Source organism: Heteronotia binoei, chromosome 3, assembly GCF_032191835.1.
Source record: "Heteronotia binoei isolate CCM8104 ecotype False Entrance Well chromosome 3, APGP_CSIRO_Hbin_v1, whole genome shotgun sequence".
In the NCBI taxonomy this organism is placed as follows: Eukaryota; Metazoa; Chordata; class Lepidosauria; order Squamata; family Gekkonidae; genus Heteronotia; species Heteronotia binoei.
This window is the reverse complement of record NC_083225.1, coordinates 20,109,589-20,127,758: the sequence shown is the minus strand read 5'-3', so window position 1 is coordinate 20,127,758 and position 18,170 is coordinate 20,109,589. Positions and strand designations below refer to the sequence as shown.

Here is an 18,170-nt window from a genome sequence, read left to right as displayed (position 1 = left end):
AGAGCATCACTGCCCAGATGAGAGTTCCATTTATATTGTGGCTAATAGCCATTGATGGACCTCTGCTCCAGATGTTTATCCAATCCCCTCTTAAAGCTGTCTATGCTTGTAGTCGCCACCACTTCCTGTGGCAATGAATTCCATGTGTTAATCACTCTCTGGGTGAAGAAGTACTTCCTTTCATCCATTCTAATCTGACTGCTCAGCAATTTCATTGAGTGCCTACGAATTCTTGTATTGTGAGAAAGGGAGAAAAGTACTTCTTTCTCTACCTTCTCTATCCCATGCATAATCCTGTAAACCTCTATCATGTCACCCCTCAGTCGACGTTTCTAAAGAGCCCCAAGCACAATAAACTTTCTTCATAGGGAAACCCTTTAATCATTCTAGTTGCTTTTCCGAACTTTTCCCAATGCTATAAATATCTTTTTTGAGGTGTGGTGACCAGAATTGTACACAATACTCCAAATGAAGCCGCACCATCAATTTATACAGGGGCATTATGATACTGGCTGATTTGTTTTCAGTTCCCTTCCTAATAATCCCCAGCATGGCGTCGGCCTTTTTTATAGCAGTCGCACACTGCCTTGACATTTTCAGTGAGTTCTCTACTATGACTCCAAGATCTCTCTCTTGGTCAGTCTCTGCCAGTTTGGACCTCATCAACTTGCATTTATAGTTAGGATTTTTGGCCCCAATCTGCATTACTTTGCACTTGGCCATGCTGAACCTCGTTTGCCATGTTGATGCCCACTCGCCCAGCCTCGACAGATCCCTTTGGAGTGCCTCACAGTCACTCTATGATTATCAAGTCACTTTCCCTCAGTCACGTTATGACTATCAAGTCACTTTACGACCATCAAGTCGCTTTATGACTCTCGCAGTCCCTTTACGGTTATCAAGCTTCTAGGTTACAATTACACGGATCGGTTCAGTCAGATCAGCAGTTGAGCTGTAAAAAGTGTTCAGACTAATTACAGTTACCTAGCTGTTCTTAACGTTATGTGGTAAAAGACAAACAGGGCAGCCCTATGCCGAGATAAAACTCTTCTGAGCCGGTTGACTTCGAAGGACTTAGGATGACACGGCGAGCCGCAAATAAACCGGCACAGATCTTCAGGACTGATATTAACTAATCCTGCCTTATAATCTCTCAGGTTTCCAAAGGCTAGACGTATATGCATACCTCAAGGAATCAGTGGCATGCCTAGCATCTATCGTCTGCTTTTACTGGGAAGAGCCTGCTATCACCCGGTTGCGACGCAGTAATTAAAAAAGGAGAAGCAAAAAGGAAAACAAGATCACTTGCAGAAGCCGCCTTGATCATTCATTCCTGTCTGACATGGGTTAAAACCCCACCGGGATATGTCGATGTAAGTGGGACTGGGATATGTGGGGCTTCGATGCATTGGTTTTTCCCCCTTAGCGTTTACAGATGGCATCAATACCCTGCCTTGCTAGTTAACTGCATTACTGAAACAATGTGATTTGAACACTGTCTTGACTACTATACAACCATTTCTGTGCATCCCCCGTTTCCACACTATACGGTTTTCATGTATAGCAGGGATATTACTCATCTCATTTCAACTTATTACTTCTTTAAAATACCTTCTGACTACCGTGAAAGTTACATTTAGAAATAATACTCAAATTCCGTTATTCCAACAGCATATGAACAGCTTCTGTTTACTTATAAGGGAAAAACAAAAGTATATGTGAACTTGAGCAATCTTCTCTATAGACTATAGACAAGAAGACTAAAGCCCTATATGGCCGAGGACCTGCCTACCTTAGGGACCGCCTCTCTCCACATGTTCCCCAGAGAGCACTGAGATCCAGCTCCCAAAGTCTTCTAAAAATCCCTGGACCAAAGGAGGCCAAACTGAAAGTAACGAGGGAGCAGGCCTTCTCAATAATGCCCCCCCACTGGTGGAATCAGCTACTGGAGGAAGTGCGAGCCCTGCGGGACTTTAGCCAGTTCCGCAGGGCTTGCAAAACCACCCTTTTTCAACGAGCCTATAAGGAACCCTGAAAGCGACATCTCGCCATCTGGATATACACCTTACTGAATGTAGCACCTTTAATTTATTGTAGTTTTTAAAAAAATTTATTGTAGTTTTTAAAAAAAATTATGTAACCGTTTTTAATTGTATTTATTAACTGTATCTTATAATTGACTTGTATAATAATCATGGTACATACCATGTCTTGTTAGCTGCCCTGAGACTGCTTCGGCGGGGAGGGCGGGATATAAATAAAATGTATTATTATTATTATTATTAAACTTAATCGTTTTGTTTAAAAACTCAGAAAATTAGGATTTCCCCACCAAAATTCACCAGCATGTTAATATTATTGAACTTGATGCTGCAAAGAATATTTCTGCTGATGGGACGTCCCACACATATTCAATAATCCCAACAAAGCACACAAACGCCCTTTCTCTCTCTTTCTGAAAGAGGAAAGCAAGATCATCCGTACTCTACAGCTCTTAAATGCCAGCTATGATTGTAACATTCAATGATAAACCTCACACCAATATAAGTAATTCTAACCTGGTATTTGGCGATTCCACTCTCGGTAGTTTATCATGGACCATTTTCCAAGTTGCAGCGGCACACGTTGGATCGAGTTCGTCTTCGTTTTGTTTAGGCTCTCTCTCTGTGGCAGTCTTGGTTCCTACAGCTTTTGGAGGTGACAGCGGTTCCAGGCCTACAACAAGACAAGCAAAGATGGTGGTAGATCCAAGCGGGCAGCCGTGTTGGTCTGAAGCAGCAGAACAAAGCAGGAGTCAAGCGGCACCTTTAAGACCAACCCATTTTTATTCAGAACGTAAGCTTTTGTGCGCTCTCTTAAGCACACTTCATCAGACGAGGGGATCAGATTGCGGTAAACATCCTGTTTTTGCAGCCATGTTACTTGTGAAACCAAACCATTTTTCTCTAAAAGAGAAATACGGCTAGTTTGTACAGCAATGCTCATTAGTGGAGAAATTATGATCCAGTTATACTAATAGAAAAGTGCTAGCTTAACTGAAAAGTTGGATGTGCTACTCATTTTAGCTTGCTCAGGAAAACAAATGACATCAAATCAAGCCCAGATTATTGTCTGAGGATTTCCAGCCAGGTACCATTCTACCAGCTAGCTGTTGCAAGAATATCTGTAGTTCTTGTAGTGAAATAAAGGCCCCATAAACAAACCATTGTTTATGTAGACTTTATTTTACAACTACTACTGAAGGTGCCACAGGACCCTGTGTAATTTTGAAAAAAAACTACTGCATTTTTAAAAAAAAGAATTAAAGCAATTTTAGCAGACATGAGAGGAGCGTTATCATTTTTCTGGAGTCGGGGTGTGTGTGTGTGTGAGCATGCTGCAGACCAGGTCCACAGTGGAAAGTAAGCCCAGAGGCCAAAAAGTCCAGAAACCAGTACTACTTATTATAAACCATGCACCTAGGCGTGGCCTCCTCAAAACATCTACCTTTTCCTTTGGGGGAGGGATGTCCAAGATAACCTGTCTCTGGTCAGCCATCATAGAACCTCATTGTGCAATGGCTACATCCCCCACACACACAGTTTGGCTACCTGAGGCTGAAAAGGAAACTGAAGTCATTGAGAGTCTTACGTGGAAACTTTCCAATGAGATGACACCCTGGCAGGACACTCGCACGCCCAGGGTTGTGAGATGTACCTGAAGAACCCTTGTCAAGGCTTCTTGTATCTTCAGAAGAGAGAGCCAGTTTGGTGTAGTGGTTAAGTGCGCGGACTCTTATCTGGGAGAACCGGGTTTGATTCCCCACTCCTCCACTTGCACCTGCTGGAATGGCCTTGGGTCAGTCATAGCTCTGGCAGAGGTTGTCCTTGAAAGGGCAGCTGCTGTGAGAGCCCTCTCCAGCCCCACCCACCTCACAGGGTGTCTGTTGTGGGGGAGGAAGGTAAAGGAGATTGTGAGCCGCTCTGAGACTCTTCGGAGTGGAGGGCGGGATATAAATCCAGTATCTTCATCTACCTCACAGGGTGTTTGTTGTGGAGGGAGGAAGGGAAGGGAGATTGTGAGCCGCTCTGAGACTCTTCAGAGTGGAGGGCGGGATATAAATCCAATATCTTCATCTACCTCACAGGGTGTTTGTTGTGGAGGGAGGAAGGTAAAGGAGATTGTGAGCCGCTCTGAGACTCTTCGGAGTGGAGGGCGGGATATAAATCCAATATCTTCTTCTTCTTCATTTTCAGTTGTCTCTGCGTTGGCAGAAAAAACCTTTCCCCTGATCATGTCTATGCAAATTATTGTGTTTATGTGGTTGTATTTTGCAGAATGTTCTTGTCTACACTGATCACAAATCCACGTTTCTGTAGGCAGATTGGCATGTGTTCTGCATCTCTAAGTTCCTGCTGTGGTTGAGGGGTCTGCCCAGGAGATCATGGAGGCAGGAAAATATCACCACCCCCTGGGTGCAAAGCAAGGCACGTCCCAGGTCTCAAACCCATACATTCTGTTGATAGAAACATACAAAGAGTTCTCTGACAAGTCCACGGATGACAGAAAGTCTCCCTACCGGATAGCTGCTATGATGGATCCCGTTTATTTATTGGCTTTATTTATACCCCACCTTTCTCCCTAATGAGCACCCGAACTGGCTCACATTATTCTCCTCTCTGCCATTACTTCGCAGTTTAGCCACTTCAAAACGGTCAAAATGTCTCTGTTTTCCTTTCAAACTTTATGATGACCGAATACACCCCTGATGTCTTCTGGGATTCTGATACCAGTTTGATAGTTCAAGTCTTCACTTGAAAAAGAAGGCATGATGTGAGCATCCACTTTTTTTTGGTACCCGCTTTTTTACTTTGTTACAGAAAATGTTTCTAGTCCAAGCCGTTGGTGTTCGTCTTCTGCAGCCACTGATCAGGAATAACTGCGGCCAAACCACAGTAAAGCCGCCAGTGCCTGAAGTGGGGGCCTGCGCTGCAGTCATCACATGGAGCTATTTCCTCCTCCCTTGTATTGAAGGGAAGACTTCTTATATACAACAACCTAAGATCTCCTATTGCAGACCTGGTTCTTTGCCACTTCTTGTCGAAATTCTGATAATTTCCATATCTGAGTGGGGCACTTGAGCCATGAAACGTTCCAGACTTTGTAAGAGGTCTCTCCCCCTTCTTTTTGGTGGATAAGGCCTTCTTGTCTGTTTCCAGAAGTAACCAATTTTAAGAATTCCCAAAGAATTCTTCTAAGCTGTGGAGTTTGTGAGCCAAAATTCAACTTTGCGAGCCAAAGAAGCTACCAGTATTAAGGTTGTGAACAAACCTACATTTGATTATCATGCAAATTATTTTTCTAGAAGATTATTACCATAACTGTCTAAAAATTTCAGAATGAATCCTTTTACTTAAATTTAAAGTTATAACTATAGTAGTAGTAGTAGTAGTAGTAATAATAATAATACTCTATATTTTAAGAATGATTTAAAGAGAATCAAGTCAAATTTCATTACATAAATTTATTAAGATTAAATCTGGCTACTGTCATAATTCCAGCTGGGATTCTTTCAATATATCATGAATGAGACATTATGACAATGTAAGCAACAAACCACACTACAAATCTTCGGCAGCCCACCTTGGGTAAAACCTCTAAACTTAGGTACTACCCATTCAGCAAAAAAAATCCAACACTTAACATGGTCAGCTTGCCAATCCTTTGGACAGAACTCATGGGGACCAAAAACCAAACCTTGATCCAAAGGAGGTCTAATGAGCAAGTGGCCATGGGTTCAAGTGGTTCCAGCATTAGCAGCGAGAGTACTAAGAAGGACCACTGCAATACCAGCTTGGGGCATGGGGGTACATGCTCATTAATCCCTTCAAACACTTGTTTGGAGTGCCTATGGAAGAACATGGTGTGGTCCTTTATAGGGAAGTGAAAAGCCAAATGGCCACCAGATGGACCATCACTGCAGAGTAGACAAACCCCTGTGCCATGAGAACTAACAGGTATTGTAACATCACTGAAAGGGAACACGACCTGGGGGAGTGACCCTCAAAGTGGGCCCAGAGTTGGAAATGTTTCTGGTAGATGCCTTACAAGAACTGAAAACGACCCTCACGAATATGTGGGGGTAGAGTCATATGTTCTTCAACCTCAAATGGTAAACAAAACCACAGAACATCAAGATGATCAATAATGACAACTGCAATCGAAGTCACAAGAGCTACAATTTTGAAGCATTTGCTAAACGATAATTTTGAGTCTTCCAAGAGGCAATGACAAACTGCTTACAATAAATGCAAAATCTAATTCATTTAAACAATCCGATACAATTATGCTGCACCAGTGTTAACAAGCGTAGTGGCAGAATCCTTCAAAATATATTCCTGGTTTGAATCTGCACACTGCCACCTGATCTTCAAAACACCTTTTGTTCAAAATTAGTTTTAAACACTTGCTTCGAGACAAGTGTCCAAAACCTGGTGTGTTTGTTTAAATGGACCAACCAGCAGCCATTTGCCAGAAGCAATAAAACAGACAGTATTAAAGAGACAGATCAATAGGAGGAAATAGAGAGGCTGGGCCTTCGGCAGCAAGTTGGGCTCCTGAATGCCGACATTATTGATTTTCACCAGCTTGGCTGGCCTTGTAATTAAAATGTAAATTTGAGAAAGAGATTATGTCCTGACAGAAATGGTGGGATTAAGGGGAGATAAAAGCTCCTAAACGAAAACTCAAAGAAATAAGGAGAACAACTCACATCAGCCGTTCGGATTTAGGTATAACAAAATTACTTAGCATTAGTATACGTTTAATTGAAACGAAGGGGAAAAACCCTACACAGCTAGAATATAAAGATGAACAATATGAACAGAAACTTCTGAAGAACAGAATTATTTGCTATTAATAAAGTGCGGGATCCAGAGGGATGGTTCAGGCAGCTCCAAAAGGCTAGCCCATGCCCTCCAGACAATTTTGTTCTCTCCCTCGGGAGCAGAAGCAGCTTCCCGTAACTCATCACAAACCGTTTTTCACATCTCTCACAATTTCAACAGCAATTTGTACTACAGCACCGGTGGGTTCCACTGAAGAAACACAAGAGTGCATCAGCCTAAACTGTGCAAATGCAGATCCTTCAGCCCACATAAGAACATAAGAGAAGCCATGTTGGATCAGGCCAATGGCCCATCCAGTCCAACACTCTGGGCGTTTTCGCACTCACCTTCAAGTGGTGCGACCACCCTCCTCACGCCGGCGGATCTGCAGGGATTTCGCACCAGAAGCGCCGGCGCACCCAAAAGAGCCGGCGACTTCCGTTGCGAAACCAGCTCAAACGTTTTCCTGCTTCTTGGCGGTTTCCGTTTGAGCTGGTTTCGCGACGGAAGTTGCCGGCTCTTTTGGGTGCGCCGGCGCTTCTGGTGCGAAATCCCTGCAGATCCGCCGGCGTGAAGAGGGTGGTCGCACCACTTGAAGGCCAGTGCGAAAACGCCCTCTGTGTCACATAAGAACAGAAGAGAAGCCATGTTGGATCAGGCCAATGGCCCATCCAGTCCAACACTCTGGGCGTTTTCGCACTCACCTTCAAGTGGTGCGACCACCCTCCTCACGCCGGCGGATCTGCAGGGATTTCGCACCAGAAGCGCCGGCGCACCCAAAAGAGCCGGCGACTTCCGTCGCGAAACCAGCTCAAACGTTTTCCTGCTTCTTGGCGGTTTCCGTTTGAGCTGGTTTCGCGACGGAAGTCGCCGGCTCTTTTGGGTGCGCCGGCGCTTCTGGTGCGAAATCCCTGCAGATCCGCCGGCGTGAAGAGGGTGGTTGCACCACTTGAAGGCCAGTGCGAAAACGCCCTCTGTGTCACATAAGAACAGAAGAGAAGCCATGTTGGATCAGGCCAATGGCCCATCCAGTCCAACACAGTTCCCCTTTATCCTTAATTCCCTTTTGTATCTGAAGAAAGTCCGACTGCTACATGCTATATTTAGAAACGTGGTCTAAGCAATAATGGACAAGATCATCAGGGTTCTGGAGTGATGTGCCATCAAAATCCTAAAGAGGCCAAATCTGGGCCCAGAAACTCAAGCTTAAGCCAGACACAGGTGAGGTTTTACAGGTCAATGACAAACCTGCTTGAGGACTGGATGGGTGGTTGCACTTCCCCACAAGGGGCGTGTCTGTAGTTTGAGGCTGTCGCTGAATCCTGGCTCAGATCTCTACCCAGGAGCTTCCATGGAGCCCAGCAACCTTTGGCAAGCAGCCTGGTGCTGGAAGAGGGAACCCTTCCACTATCTGCACTGCTGCCCATCTGTGTCAAGGAACATGTCAAGGTGCTTCTGCTTTCCTTTGCCTCCCTGCAGATATGAGGCAAGATGTTACCAGGGACCACGTTTCTCCCCCCACTCCCCAGTGGAGGCACTTCACCTGTGGAACGCCCTTCTCCTGGAGGCTCCTCTTACTTCCTCTAGGCTCCAGGTCGAAACGTTTCATTTTATCCATACTTTTGTCTGAGGGATTCTGTCTTTTTGAGCTGTTCTTTAATAGCCTGCCTGTTTCATGAACGTAATTTTAAGCTGCTGAGTTGTTTTATGCTGTACTTTTAGACAGCTTTTTATGAAGTTCCGTTTTTTTTCATAAGGTGTTGCAAGCGGCTTTCTGAAGAGGTGGCACGTGGTTTTTCTCGATAAATAATATTTTTGCATATGTGTAGCCTGCTTGAGTCTGAAGAGAAGGTGGGACAGACGTGCACATATAACACAAACTGCTGTGTGATCACAGAAACCAAACGCACCCCTGTGGGAGTCTGAAATGGAATTCACTTCTTCAAATGAGCTTGCTATCTTCTGTCCCGCTTATACACAACTGCTCTTACTCATCTCTTTCTCTCTCCTGGCAAATCCTCTTCAAAATTACTCTCCCACCACATGCCTTGGAAACCTATGGCGAGTTTGCCAGTTTTTGATTTAGTACATTTAAAGTAGGATCCAGCAATCCCTGAACTGGCAGAGACTGACCAAGAGAGATCTTGGGGTCGTAGTAGATAACTCACTGAAAATGTCAAGACAGTGTGCGATTGCAATAAAAAAGGCCAACGCCATGCTGGGAATGATTAGGAAGGGAATTGAGAACAAATCAGCCAGTATCATAATGCCCCTGTATAAATCGATGGTGCGGTCTCATTTGGAATACTATGTGCAATTCTGGTCACCACACCTCAAAAAGGATATTATAGCATTGGAAAAAGTCCAGAAAAGGGCAACTGGAATGATTAAAGGGTTGAAACACTTTCCCTATGAAGAAAGGTTAAAGCACTTGGGGCTCTTTAGCTTGGAGAAACATCAACTGCGGGGTGACATGATAGAGGTTTACAAGATTATGCATGGGATGGAGAAAGTAGAGAAAGAAGTTCTTTTCTCCCTTTCTCACAATACAAGAACTCGTGGGCATTCGATGAAATTGCTGAGCAGTCAGGTTATAATGGATAAAAGGAAGTCCTTCTTCACCCGAAGGGTGATTAACATGTGGAATTCACTGCCACAGGAGGTGGCGGCGGCTACAAGCATAGACAGAGGGAGTTAGATAAAAATATGGAGCAGAGGTCCATCAGTGTCTATTAGCCATAGTGTGTATATATATGTGTGTGTGTATATATATATAAATATAATTTTTTTGGCCACTGTGTGACACGGAGTGTTGGACTGGATGGGCCATTGGCCTGATCCAACAGGGCTTCTCTTATGTTCTTATGTGACACAGAGTGTTGGACTGGATGGGCCATTGGCCTGATCCAACATGGCTTCTCTTATGTTCTTATTTTCTTTGGATTTTCTTTGCCAAGGATGATCACAGCAATCTGATTTACAGTTATGCTAGGAGATGTTCACGCATGTGCCTTTGGGAAAGCATCTGCTAGTAGCTAACCTCCCTACACAACTCAGATTCCAACTCTCCTACCAGCGCTTCTGTTAAGGGCCCACTGCAAACCCCATGGCCCAGGCAGGGAAAGATCATTGCGGGGGCGGTGGGGGGGGGCAGGGATTTGATGCAGCAGAGCAATCTGCAAACATTCCCAACCAAACTTAAATGACTGTCCTGTAAACTCAAGTTAAAAGTTTAATTATTCGCACGATTCTGCATTGTCTTGATTCTTCAGTCTCCATGAAGAGCACCCCCTTCTTCGTTAGCCATGTGTAGGCAATCAACAGGTTTTCTAGCCGTTGGCACCTCAAAAGAGTGGCAGCCGTCAGAAAGAGCAGGGCTGTGCACATCTGACCATATTGCAAAGAAAGATTAGGTGGGCAGCCATGTTAGTCTGAAGCAGGAGAACAAAGTCTGAGTCCAGGGTCACCTTTAAGACCAGCAAAAGTTTATTCACGATATGAGCTTTCAACGTGCAGGCACACTTCTTCAGTCATACTGTGAAGAGAGAATCTTTCTAGAGAAAAGAGGTTTTCCTAGTACTGGGCCACTAGACCATTAATCAAGGCCTTCCAAGAGATTTATCAGTAAGCCAAGAATCACAAAGGAATCCTGCCGTTAACATCCCACCAGGGGACGAATTAGAGCTCCGACAGCATTTCCCCTAAAAGGTCAGCCAGCCCAACGATATAATTAAGACTATTTAAATTTCCAGCAGAAAACCCAGGCTCAAGGAGGCAATTAAGACCTGCCTCTGCAGATACGTCTTCCCCAGCCAGAGCTGTCCACACCCCTTCCTTCCTTCCAGATGCTCCCAGGACCCTCTTCCATTTCAGCCAACCATTTCAGCACAGCCATGTCACTTGACCTCGCTGCTTTCTGGGCCTTGGAATAACAGGGGCAGGGAGCCCCCACCCCGCAAGCGGAAGGCACTGGGCATTGTTATGTGAGTGTTCGAATATTCAGCTCCGAACGTGGTATGGGAGTCTTGGGCAGTGCTTCTCTACAGCTAATGCTTTTGTTTGCTGGAGGCGGCCACCTCCCCAGAGCAACTGCCTGTACTATTCCCTTCAAATCTTGTTCTTAATTTTACTCTATTCAGATGCTAAGGGGCACTGCTTTAACCCAGATGCAAATCTAAAGCACCAGCCTTTCTGGGAGGCAGTAGAAGAGTGAGTGCTCAAGCTATTGCAGGAGAAATCTGGGCCCAACTAGAAGGCAGGGAATGAATACCGGCATCAAAACGTTACCATTCCAACCTGGAATAATAATTTGAAAAGAATGTTTCAGCACAGTTAATATGAAGCATTCACTTCCTGCTAGCTGCTTTTTAAGAGGCTTCCCCTCAGTCCTGTGACCATTTTCACAGCTTCCCCTCAGTCCTGTGACCATTTTCCTATGCCTGTGCCGGCCCCAAAGAGTTGAGCAATGTAGCAAGTACACAGCAACAGCCACAATTACCAGGTAACACTGTGGAGGGAAACTCTATCCAGGGATTTCAGAAGTCTTCTAAGTGTAACTTTCATGCGAGCAGCATTGGGCCCAGAACAAAGGACAGATGGAGACAAGTAGATGATCTGTGAAGGGCTGGTAGAAGGGTGGATAGCTGAGCCCCCTGGACAGTGGAGTGAGCAGAGACAGCCCTGGAGCAGACCGAAGGGTGAGCAGGGACTGGAATGCACTGCTCTCTCAGGGAAGAGACATCGCTTGGCTCTTACCCCAGTCCCCCCACCCGCCTCCTTGGCAAAACCAATCAGTACCCTATCTGGCATTGGCTGTCTGGGAAGTCTAGTTGACGTTCTTTACCCAGGCAGCCCAGTCCGCCTTCTAAGAAGCAACAGAGACTCTGAACATCAGAAATTACAAAATTCAGAATCTTCCATCCTGATAGAAAATGAGCCACAGGCACTGCACCAATGGATCACCTTTATTATCCCCAAGACTTCCTGAATATAATCTCCCACAAGGATGGGGGAGTTGCAGCCCTGGAGAAATTTACTCTAAAGCTAGACACGCAGGTAGTTCAGGTCACAACTTACTTTATGAGCAGTTCACTCCACCAAATGTCAGCATTTTCCAGATCTCCACACTGAATACTTACTCCAAATCCCACCCATAAATTTCAGCAAAAGTCTCTGGCACAGCATTACTTCTCTTTCTTCCCTTTGGTCTATCCAATGTTGTCATTTAAAGGGAAAGTGGGAGGGGTCACAAAGGAAGGGAAAGTGGGCAACCCGAAGCAGGACAGAACTCGCAACTCAAAGGAGGACAGCAGAAGAGTTCCCATTCTGCTGGTGACCCGACAACAGAGGGGCTTTTTTTGCCTCCATTTTCACTCCAGAGCTTTCTGAATCTCAAGGCGACACTTCATGTTCACGTTCATGTTACGTTCAAGAACAAACAACAAAGTGGGTTCATTAAAATCACAGTCTCTCAGGTGAAATGCCAGCATCTGTGCCGTCTGCAGACAAAGGCAGAGAACGGAATGGGGTGCAGGACAACGTTTTCTCTGAAGAGAGAACATTTAGACTGAATGTGAAAGTGCAAAATGGCGGCCATCCTGCAGAGATCAGGTGCAAATGTAAATAAGGATTATACAAATGAGGGGTCATTAAAAAGCCTGGTAATGTTAATTTGGCATGACACCCCTAATGGGTTATGTCTTCACACTTCAGCTGCCTAATCACCTAAATTCTTTTACAAATTTACATTTCATCTTGCATATGCAAAGTCAAATGGACTATCTTCCTTCCAAAAGATCAGTAATAAAAGTAAATCTCTTCTCCTACCCTATTGTTAAGAACATACCTTTTATAGGCTCTTTTATTTTTATTTTTTATTTTTATTTTTTTTTTACCTTAGACTTTTATCCCGCCCTCTCCGCAAGCGGACTCAGGGCAGCTTACAACAGTCGTTTACACGATTTAAAACAATAAGTCAATAAAATCTATAAAACATTAATATAATTAAAATTTAAAAACTATTCCACTGTGCTGTACCATTACTATGTTGGCGGTTCTGCTTTTCAGACGGTTGGTCACCGGGAACTCTAGCTGATGTCAGGTGGCAGCTCTCTCTCGGTTTAAGCTTCGAAGGCCTGTCGAAACAATTCGGTCTTACAAGCCCTGCGGAATGTAGGAAGGTCCCGCAGGGCCCTTATGGCCTCCGGGAGAGCATTCCATAACTCTGGTGCTGCCACAGAGAAGGCCCTGGCTCGTGTCAAACGCAACCTGGCCTCCTTTGGTCCAGGGGTGGACAGCAGATTTTTTTGTCCCTGAACGCAGTGCTCTCTGGGGGATATATGGGGAAAGGTGGTCTCGCAGATAAACAGGTCCCTGACCATAAAGGGCTTTAAAGGTTAATACCAACACCTTGAAACGGATTCGGAACACAACAGGTAGCCACTGCAGCTCTTTCAGCACTGGCTGAATGTGCTCCCATCGAGGGAGCCTCATTAACAGCTGTGCTGCAGCGTTCTGCACTAACTGTAGTTTCTGAGTCAGCGTCAAGGGTAGCCCTATGTAGAGAGCATTACAGTGATCTATTCTTGAGGTGACTGTAGCATGGATCACCATTGCTAAGTCATTGTGTTGGAATACAAGCTACATTGTGCTCCAGAAAAGGAGCCAGCTGCCGCACCTGCCAAAGATGAAAAAAGGTGGATCTAATAGTGGCTGCTACCTGGGCCTCCATCGTAAGGGAGGACTCAAGGAGCATGCCCAAGCTCTTGACCTTAGGGGCCAGTATCAATGGCACCCCGTCTAGAGCCGGCAGCTGGACCCCTCCCCTTGGACCACCTCGGCTTAGATAGAGAACCTCCGTCTTCATCGGATTCAATTTCAGCCGACTCAGCCTGAGCCAGGATGCTATGGCTTGAAGAGCCAGGTCCAGATTTTCCGGGGTACAGTTGGACTGGCCACCCATCAGTAGATAGAGCTGGGTGTCGTCTGCGTATTGGTGACAACCCAGTTCATACCTCCTGACAATCTGGGCAAGGAGGCGCATATAGATGTTAAATAACATCGGGGACAGAACCGCACCCTGAGGCACACAACATGTGAGTGCCTCTGGGATGACTCCTCCCCATCACTGCCCTTTGTCCCCGATCTTGGAGAAAGGAGGTCAACCACTGTAAGGCGGACCCCTGAATCCCCACGTCGGCAAGGCGGCCAGTCAGTAGGTGATGATCAACCGTATCAAAAGCGGCTGACAGGTCCAATAATAGTAGCACTGCTGAGCCGCCCCGATCCAGATGTCGCAGGAGGTCATCCATGAGAGTGACCAGAACCATCTCCGTCCCATGACCTGGTCGAAAGTCGGACTGGAATGGATCCAGTGCAGAAGTGTCCTCCAGGAATCGCTGTAGCTGAATTGCCACCACCCGCTCTATAACCTTATCCAAAAAGGGAAGGTTTGATACCGGCCGATAGTTCGCCAATATGGCTGGATCTGCAGATGGTTTTTTCAAGAGCGGAAGGACCACAGCCTCTTTAAGGGGCGTGGGAAAGATCCCTTCTATCAGGGATCTATTGATGATACCTTGCAGTGGTTCACATAGCATCACCTGGCTAGCTTTTATAAGCCAGGACAGGCACGGATCCAACATACAAGTCGTAGGGCGTACAGCTAAAAGGATCCTGTCGACTTCCTCCAGGCTGAATGGACTGAAGAAATCCAGAACTGGACCAGAAGACGTGCTCAGTGCCCCAAGTTCTTTCACTGTATCAAGTATGGTGGGAAGGTCGTGTCGGAGCGACGAGACTTTATCTGCGAAAAAGCTCGCAAAAGCCTCACAGCCTATTTCCAATTCTCTAATATTTTGTTTACCATGCAGTAAAATTATTAGTGACCGAATTATTCTAAACAATTGTGCTGGGCGCAAGGTTGCAGATGCAATCCTGGATGCAAAGTACTGGTAATTCTTCTTTGTGTCCTGGACTGCCATCTCATAGGTCCGTATAAATGACCTATAGGATATTCTCGTAGCTTCGCCGCGAGTATGTCGCCATTGTCTTTCTAGTCGTCTTAATTGCCGTTTCATTGATCGCAGCTCCAGGTATACCATGGAGCGGATTGTGAACGAGGATGAAGAGAACATCAGGGAGTGATCTCGTCGATGGCCGTGGAAAGCTGGCTATTCCAGTTCTCCACCAGTTCATCCAACAAGTCGCCAGAGGGCCAGGGATCCCGCATAGCCATTTGAAGCCACAAAGGGTCCATCTGGCTACGTGGGCGAACTAAAACTTGCTCATCGCCTAGATAGGGTAGAGGTGGCGTATTCACACGAGCCCTCAGGGCATAGGGGTCAGACCATGGCACCGCCTCGGCAGAAATCTGATCCACTCCAACTCCCGCCGCAAAGATCAGGTCTAATGTATGCCCAGCCTGGTGTGTGGGCGCTGTTACATATTGGGAGAGTCCCAGTGCTGCCATGGAAAGCACTAGGTCCGTCGCCCGAGTGGAAGCTGCGTCCTCAGCATGGACATTGAAGTCACCCAAGACTATAAGCCAAGGGTGCTCCAATGCCCAGCCTGCTACAGCCTCCATCAGGGACGGTAGGGCACTGGCTGGTGCGCTAGGCGGGCGATACACCAGCCAGATTGCTAAACTCTCCCCTACATTCCACGCCAGTCCAGCACATTCTATGCCTACGATCTTTGGGGGAGGGAGCGCCCTGAAGGAGCAATCCTCCCTTATGAAAATAGCCACCCCTCCCCCCCACCCGCTAGTCCGAACCTGATGAAGAACGGAGAACCCAGGAGGGGCTACTTGGGAGAGAGCCACTGTCTCTCCATCCCACACCCAGGTCTCCGTCACGCAAGCTAGGTCCATGTCCTGTCTGATAAAAAAATCCTGCAGGACTGAGGTTTTATTATTTATGGACCTGGCGTTGCACAATATCAGGGATGGAGGCGAGTGTTTCCACTTGGCCCTTCTACCTGCTATCTTTGGGATGGGACACAGGCTGGAAGGGGAACGAGCCCTCTTGTGTCTCAATCTCCTTCCGTTCCAACTTTGCCTGCTCCCACCGCAATACTTTCCCCTCCCCAGGAGCACTGGAATCCCTTGACTCGACATCATTTACTGAAGATCTATAGAGTCTCAGGTCACCAATCTCAGATCACCCAGTCACGTATTCTGCTCCTCACCCACTCACTCAGTTTAATACTCTATCCACTAATATTCTTAAAGACCTAACTAAAAACACATACTTTCTACTAATAATTTATCCAAGCCAACTAAAAAATAAACCCTCTCCCCCACCCACCCTCTAATTAATTGGCAAAATTCATGTCCCCATTCAATTTAGTAGCTAAATAATCAATTAGGTCCAAATACAATCAACTTACAAGCAATTTTTCCAAATGAAAACCCTCAGGATAGTAGTATTAAATGGATAATTTACTAGCTGGAAGACAGGTGTTGAAGTGCTCGTGTTCTTAAGGTTCCTTAAGGTGCTGGGAGGTTTAGCATCAGATGATTTGGTAGCTGGAGGACAGATTTTAAAGTGCCAGTGTTCTCACAGTTCTTAAAGTGCTAAACGATCTTTAACAGTCAGAGCGTCTTCAGTATCTCTGACGTGCTGGTGCGAGTGTTCTTATAGTTCTTAAAGTGCAAAAGATCTTTATCTTTAATGTGCTGGTACAAGGTGCTATACGCAGAGGTAGTGCAGAGACAGCGCAAAAAGCAGCAGGGTGCAAAGGAAGCAATTCCGTCTCAGTGCTAGTATGCAGTGCAAAAGCAACGATGATAGTTCTTATTATAAAGTGCCAGTGCAAGATTCCAGTGTAAACAATTCCTTCCGGGGGTCGGGGCGCCCCACCCTCCTGGCTCTTGTCACGCTCCGTCTCGGACTTTGTTTCTTCACTGGCTCCTTTCTCCTCTCTCTGAGAGCCCAGCTCTTCGTTCTTCTGCTCCCCTGCACCCTGTTATTAAGTTAGTCGTTAAGTTCATCAACTCGCCGCTCCTACCTCTCCAGCAGCTCCAGGCTCCGTCCAACAATGGGTTCAGGCTGGCGCCGCACCCACAGCACTCCACCGCCAACGTTAACACTCGCTTACTTCTTACTCCCCGCTAGCTCCTTCCTCGCTCCACTGGCTCTCCACTCTCGTCGCCCGGCTGGATCGCTCACCCTGGACTGCGGTCCGCGGCAGCAGCCTCACACCACCTCTCGCCCCAATTGCAGGCCAGCACAGTCTAATGTTCCCCGTCGCCCACTCTACTCAGTTGGCTTTGGGGGCCGCTCACCCTGGGCTGCGGTCTGCAGCGGCAGCCTCTCACTGTCTCTTGCCCCACTCGTAGACGAGCGCAGGCTAACACTCCCCGTCGCTCGCTCTGCTCCGTCGGCCCCGTCTCCCGTCGTCAGCGCCTCTAGCCAGTACCTCCAACAGCCCTCCGCTCTTCCAAAAGCTAGCAGGTAAATTGAGGCAGGTTTTACGTTTTGTTTTATGTTGGTTTAAGTTGTTGTTTATATCGTTTCCTCAGAGCCTCAGCACCTAGGCTCTTGCACGCGGCACCATCTTAAGTGAATTCCTATAAAGGTTCAGAATATGCAGGCACAAACAGAACATATGATGAGGGAAGGGAATTGCAGCCTAGGATCAGCATGGGGGTAGTGCATAAACACCTAGTTTCTTTAAACAAAACGAAGTCCACTGGCCAGATGAACAGCAGGTGAGGTGCCAGAAGATTGGAGGCAGAGAAATCTCCGAGAAGGGTGGAAAGGAGGATCTGGGTAACTACCGACCTGTCAGCTTGATGTCTATACCTGGAAAAGTTTTAGAACAGATCAACAAATAGTCCCAGAACATTTGGCTGTGATCAAGAAGAGCCAGCATGGATTTCTCAAGAACAAGTGATTATTCAATACAAGAACTCGTGGGCATTCAATGAAATTGCTGAGCAGCCAGGTTAAAACGGATAAAAGGAAGTACTTCTTCACCCAAAGGGTGATTAACATGTGGAATTCACTGCCACAGGAGGTGGTGGCGGCCACAAGTATAGCCACCTTCAAGAAGGGTTTAGATAAAAATATGGAGCACAGGTCCATCAGTGGCTATTAGCCACAGTGTATGTGTGTATATAAAATTTTTTGCCACTGTGTGACACAGAGTGTTGGACTTGATGGGCCGTTGGCCTGATCCAACATGGCTTCTCTTATGTTCTTATTCCTGTGTAGGCTGGTGAGCATTGTAAATCTTTAGAGCTGGCATTTAAATTTAGAAATGAAAATATAGGTTTCTTATGTTGCTAGATTTGTGTTATTC

General features: G+C 46.2%; 1 protein-coding gene across 1 annotated transcript in view; it reads right to left on the bottom strand.

Annotated features, from left to right (window-relative positions):
* UVSSA (UV stimulated scaffold protein A) overlaps window positions 1–18,170 on the bottom strand; it is a 102,976-nt gene that overhangs the window by 37,172 nt on the left and 47,634 nt on the right. Inside the window, exon 8 of the mRNA XM_060233563.1 lies at window positions 2,559–2,715. Within this exon, the coding sequence (XP_060089546.1) occupies window positions 2,559–2,715 (157 nt within the window). The remainder of the gene's footprint in view (window positions 1–2,558; window positions 2,716–18,170) is intronic.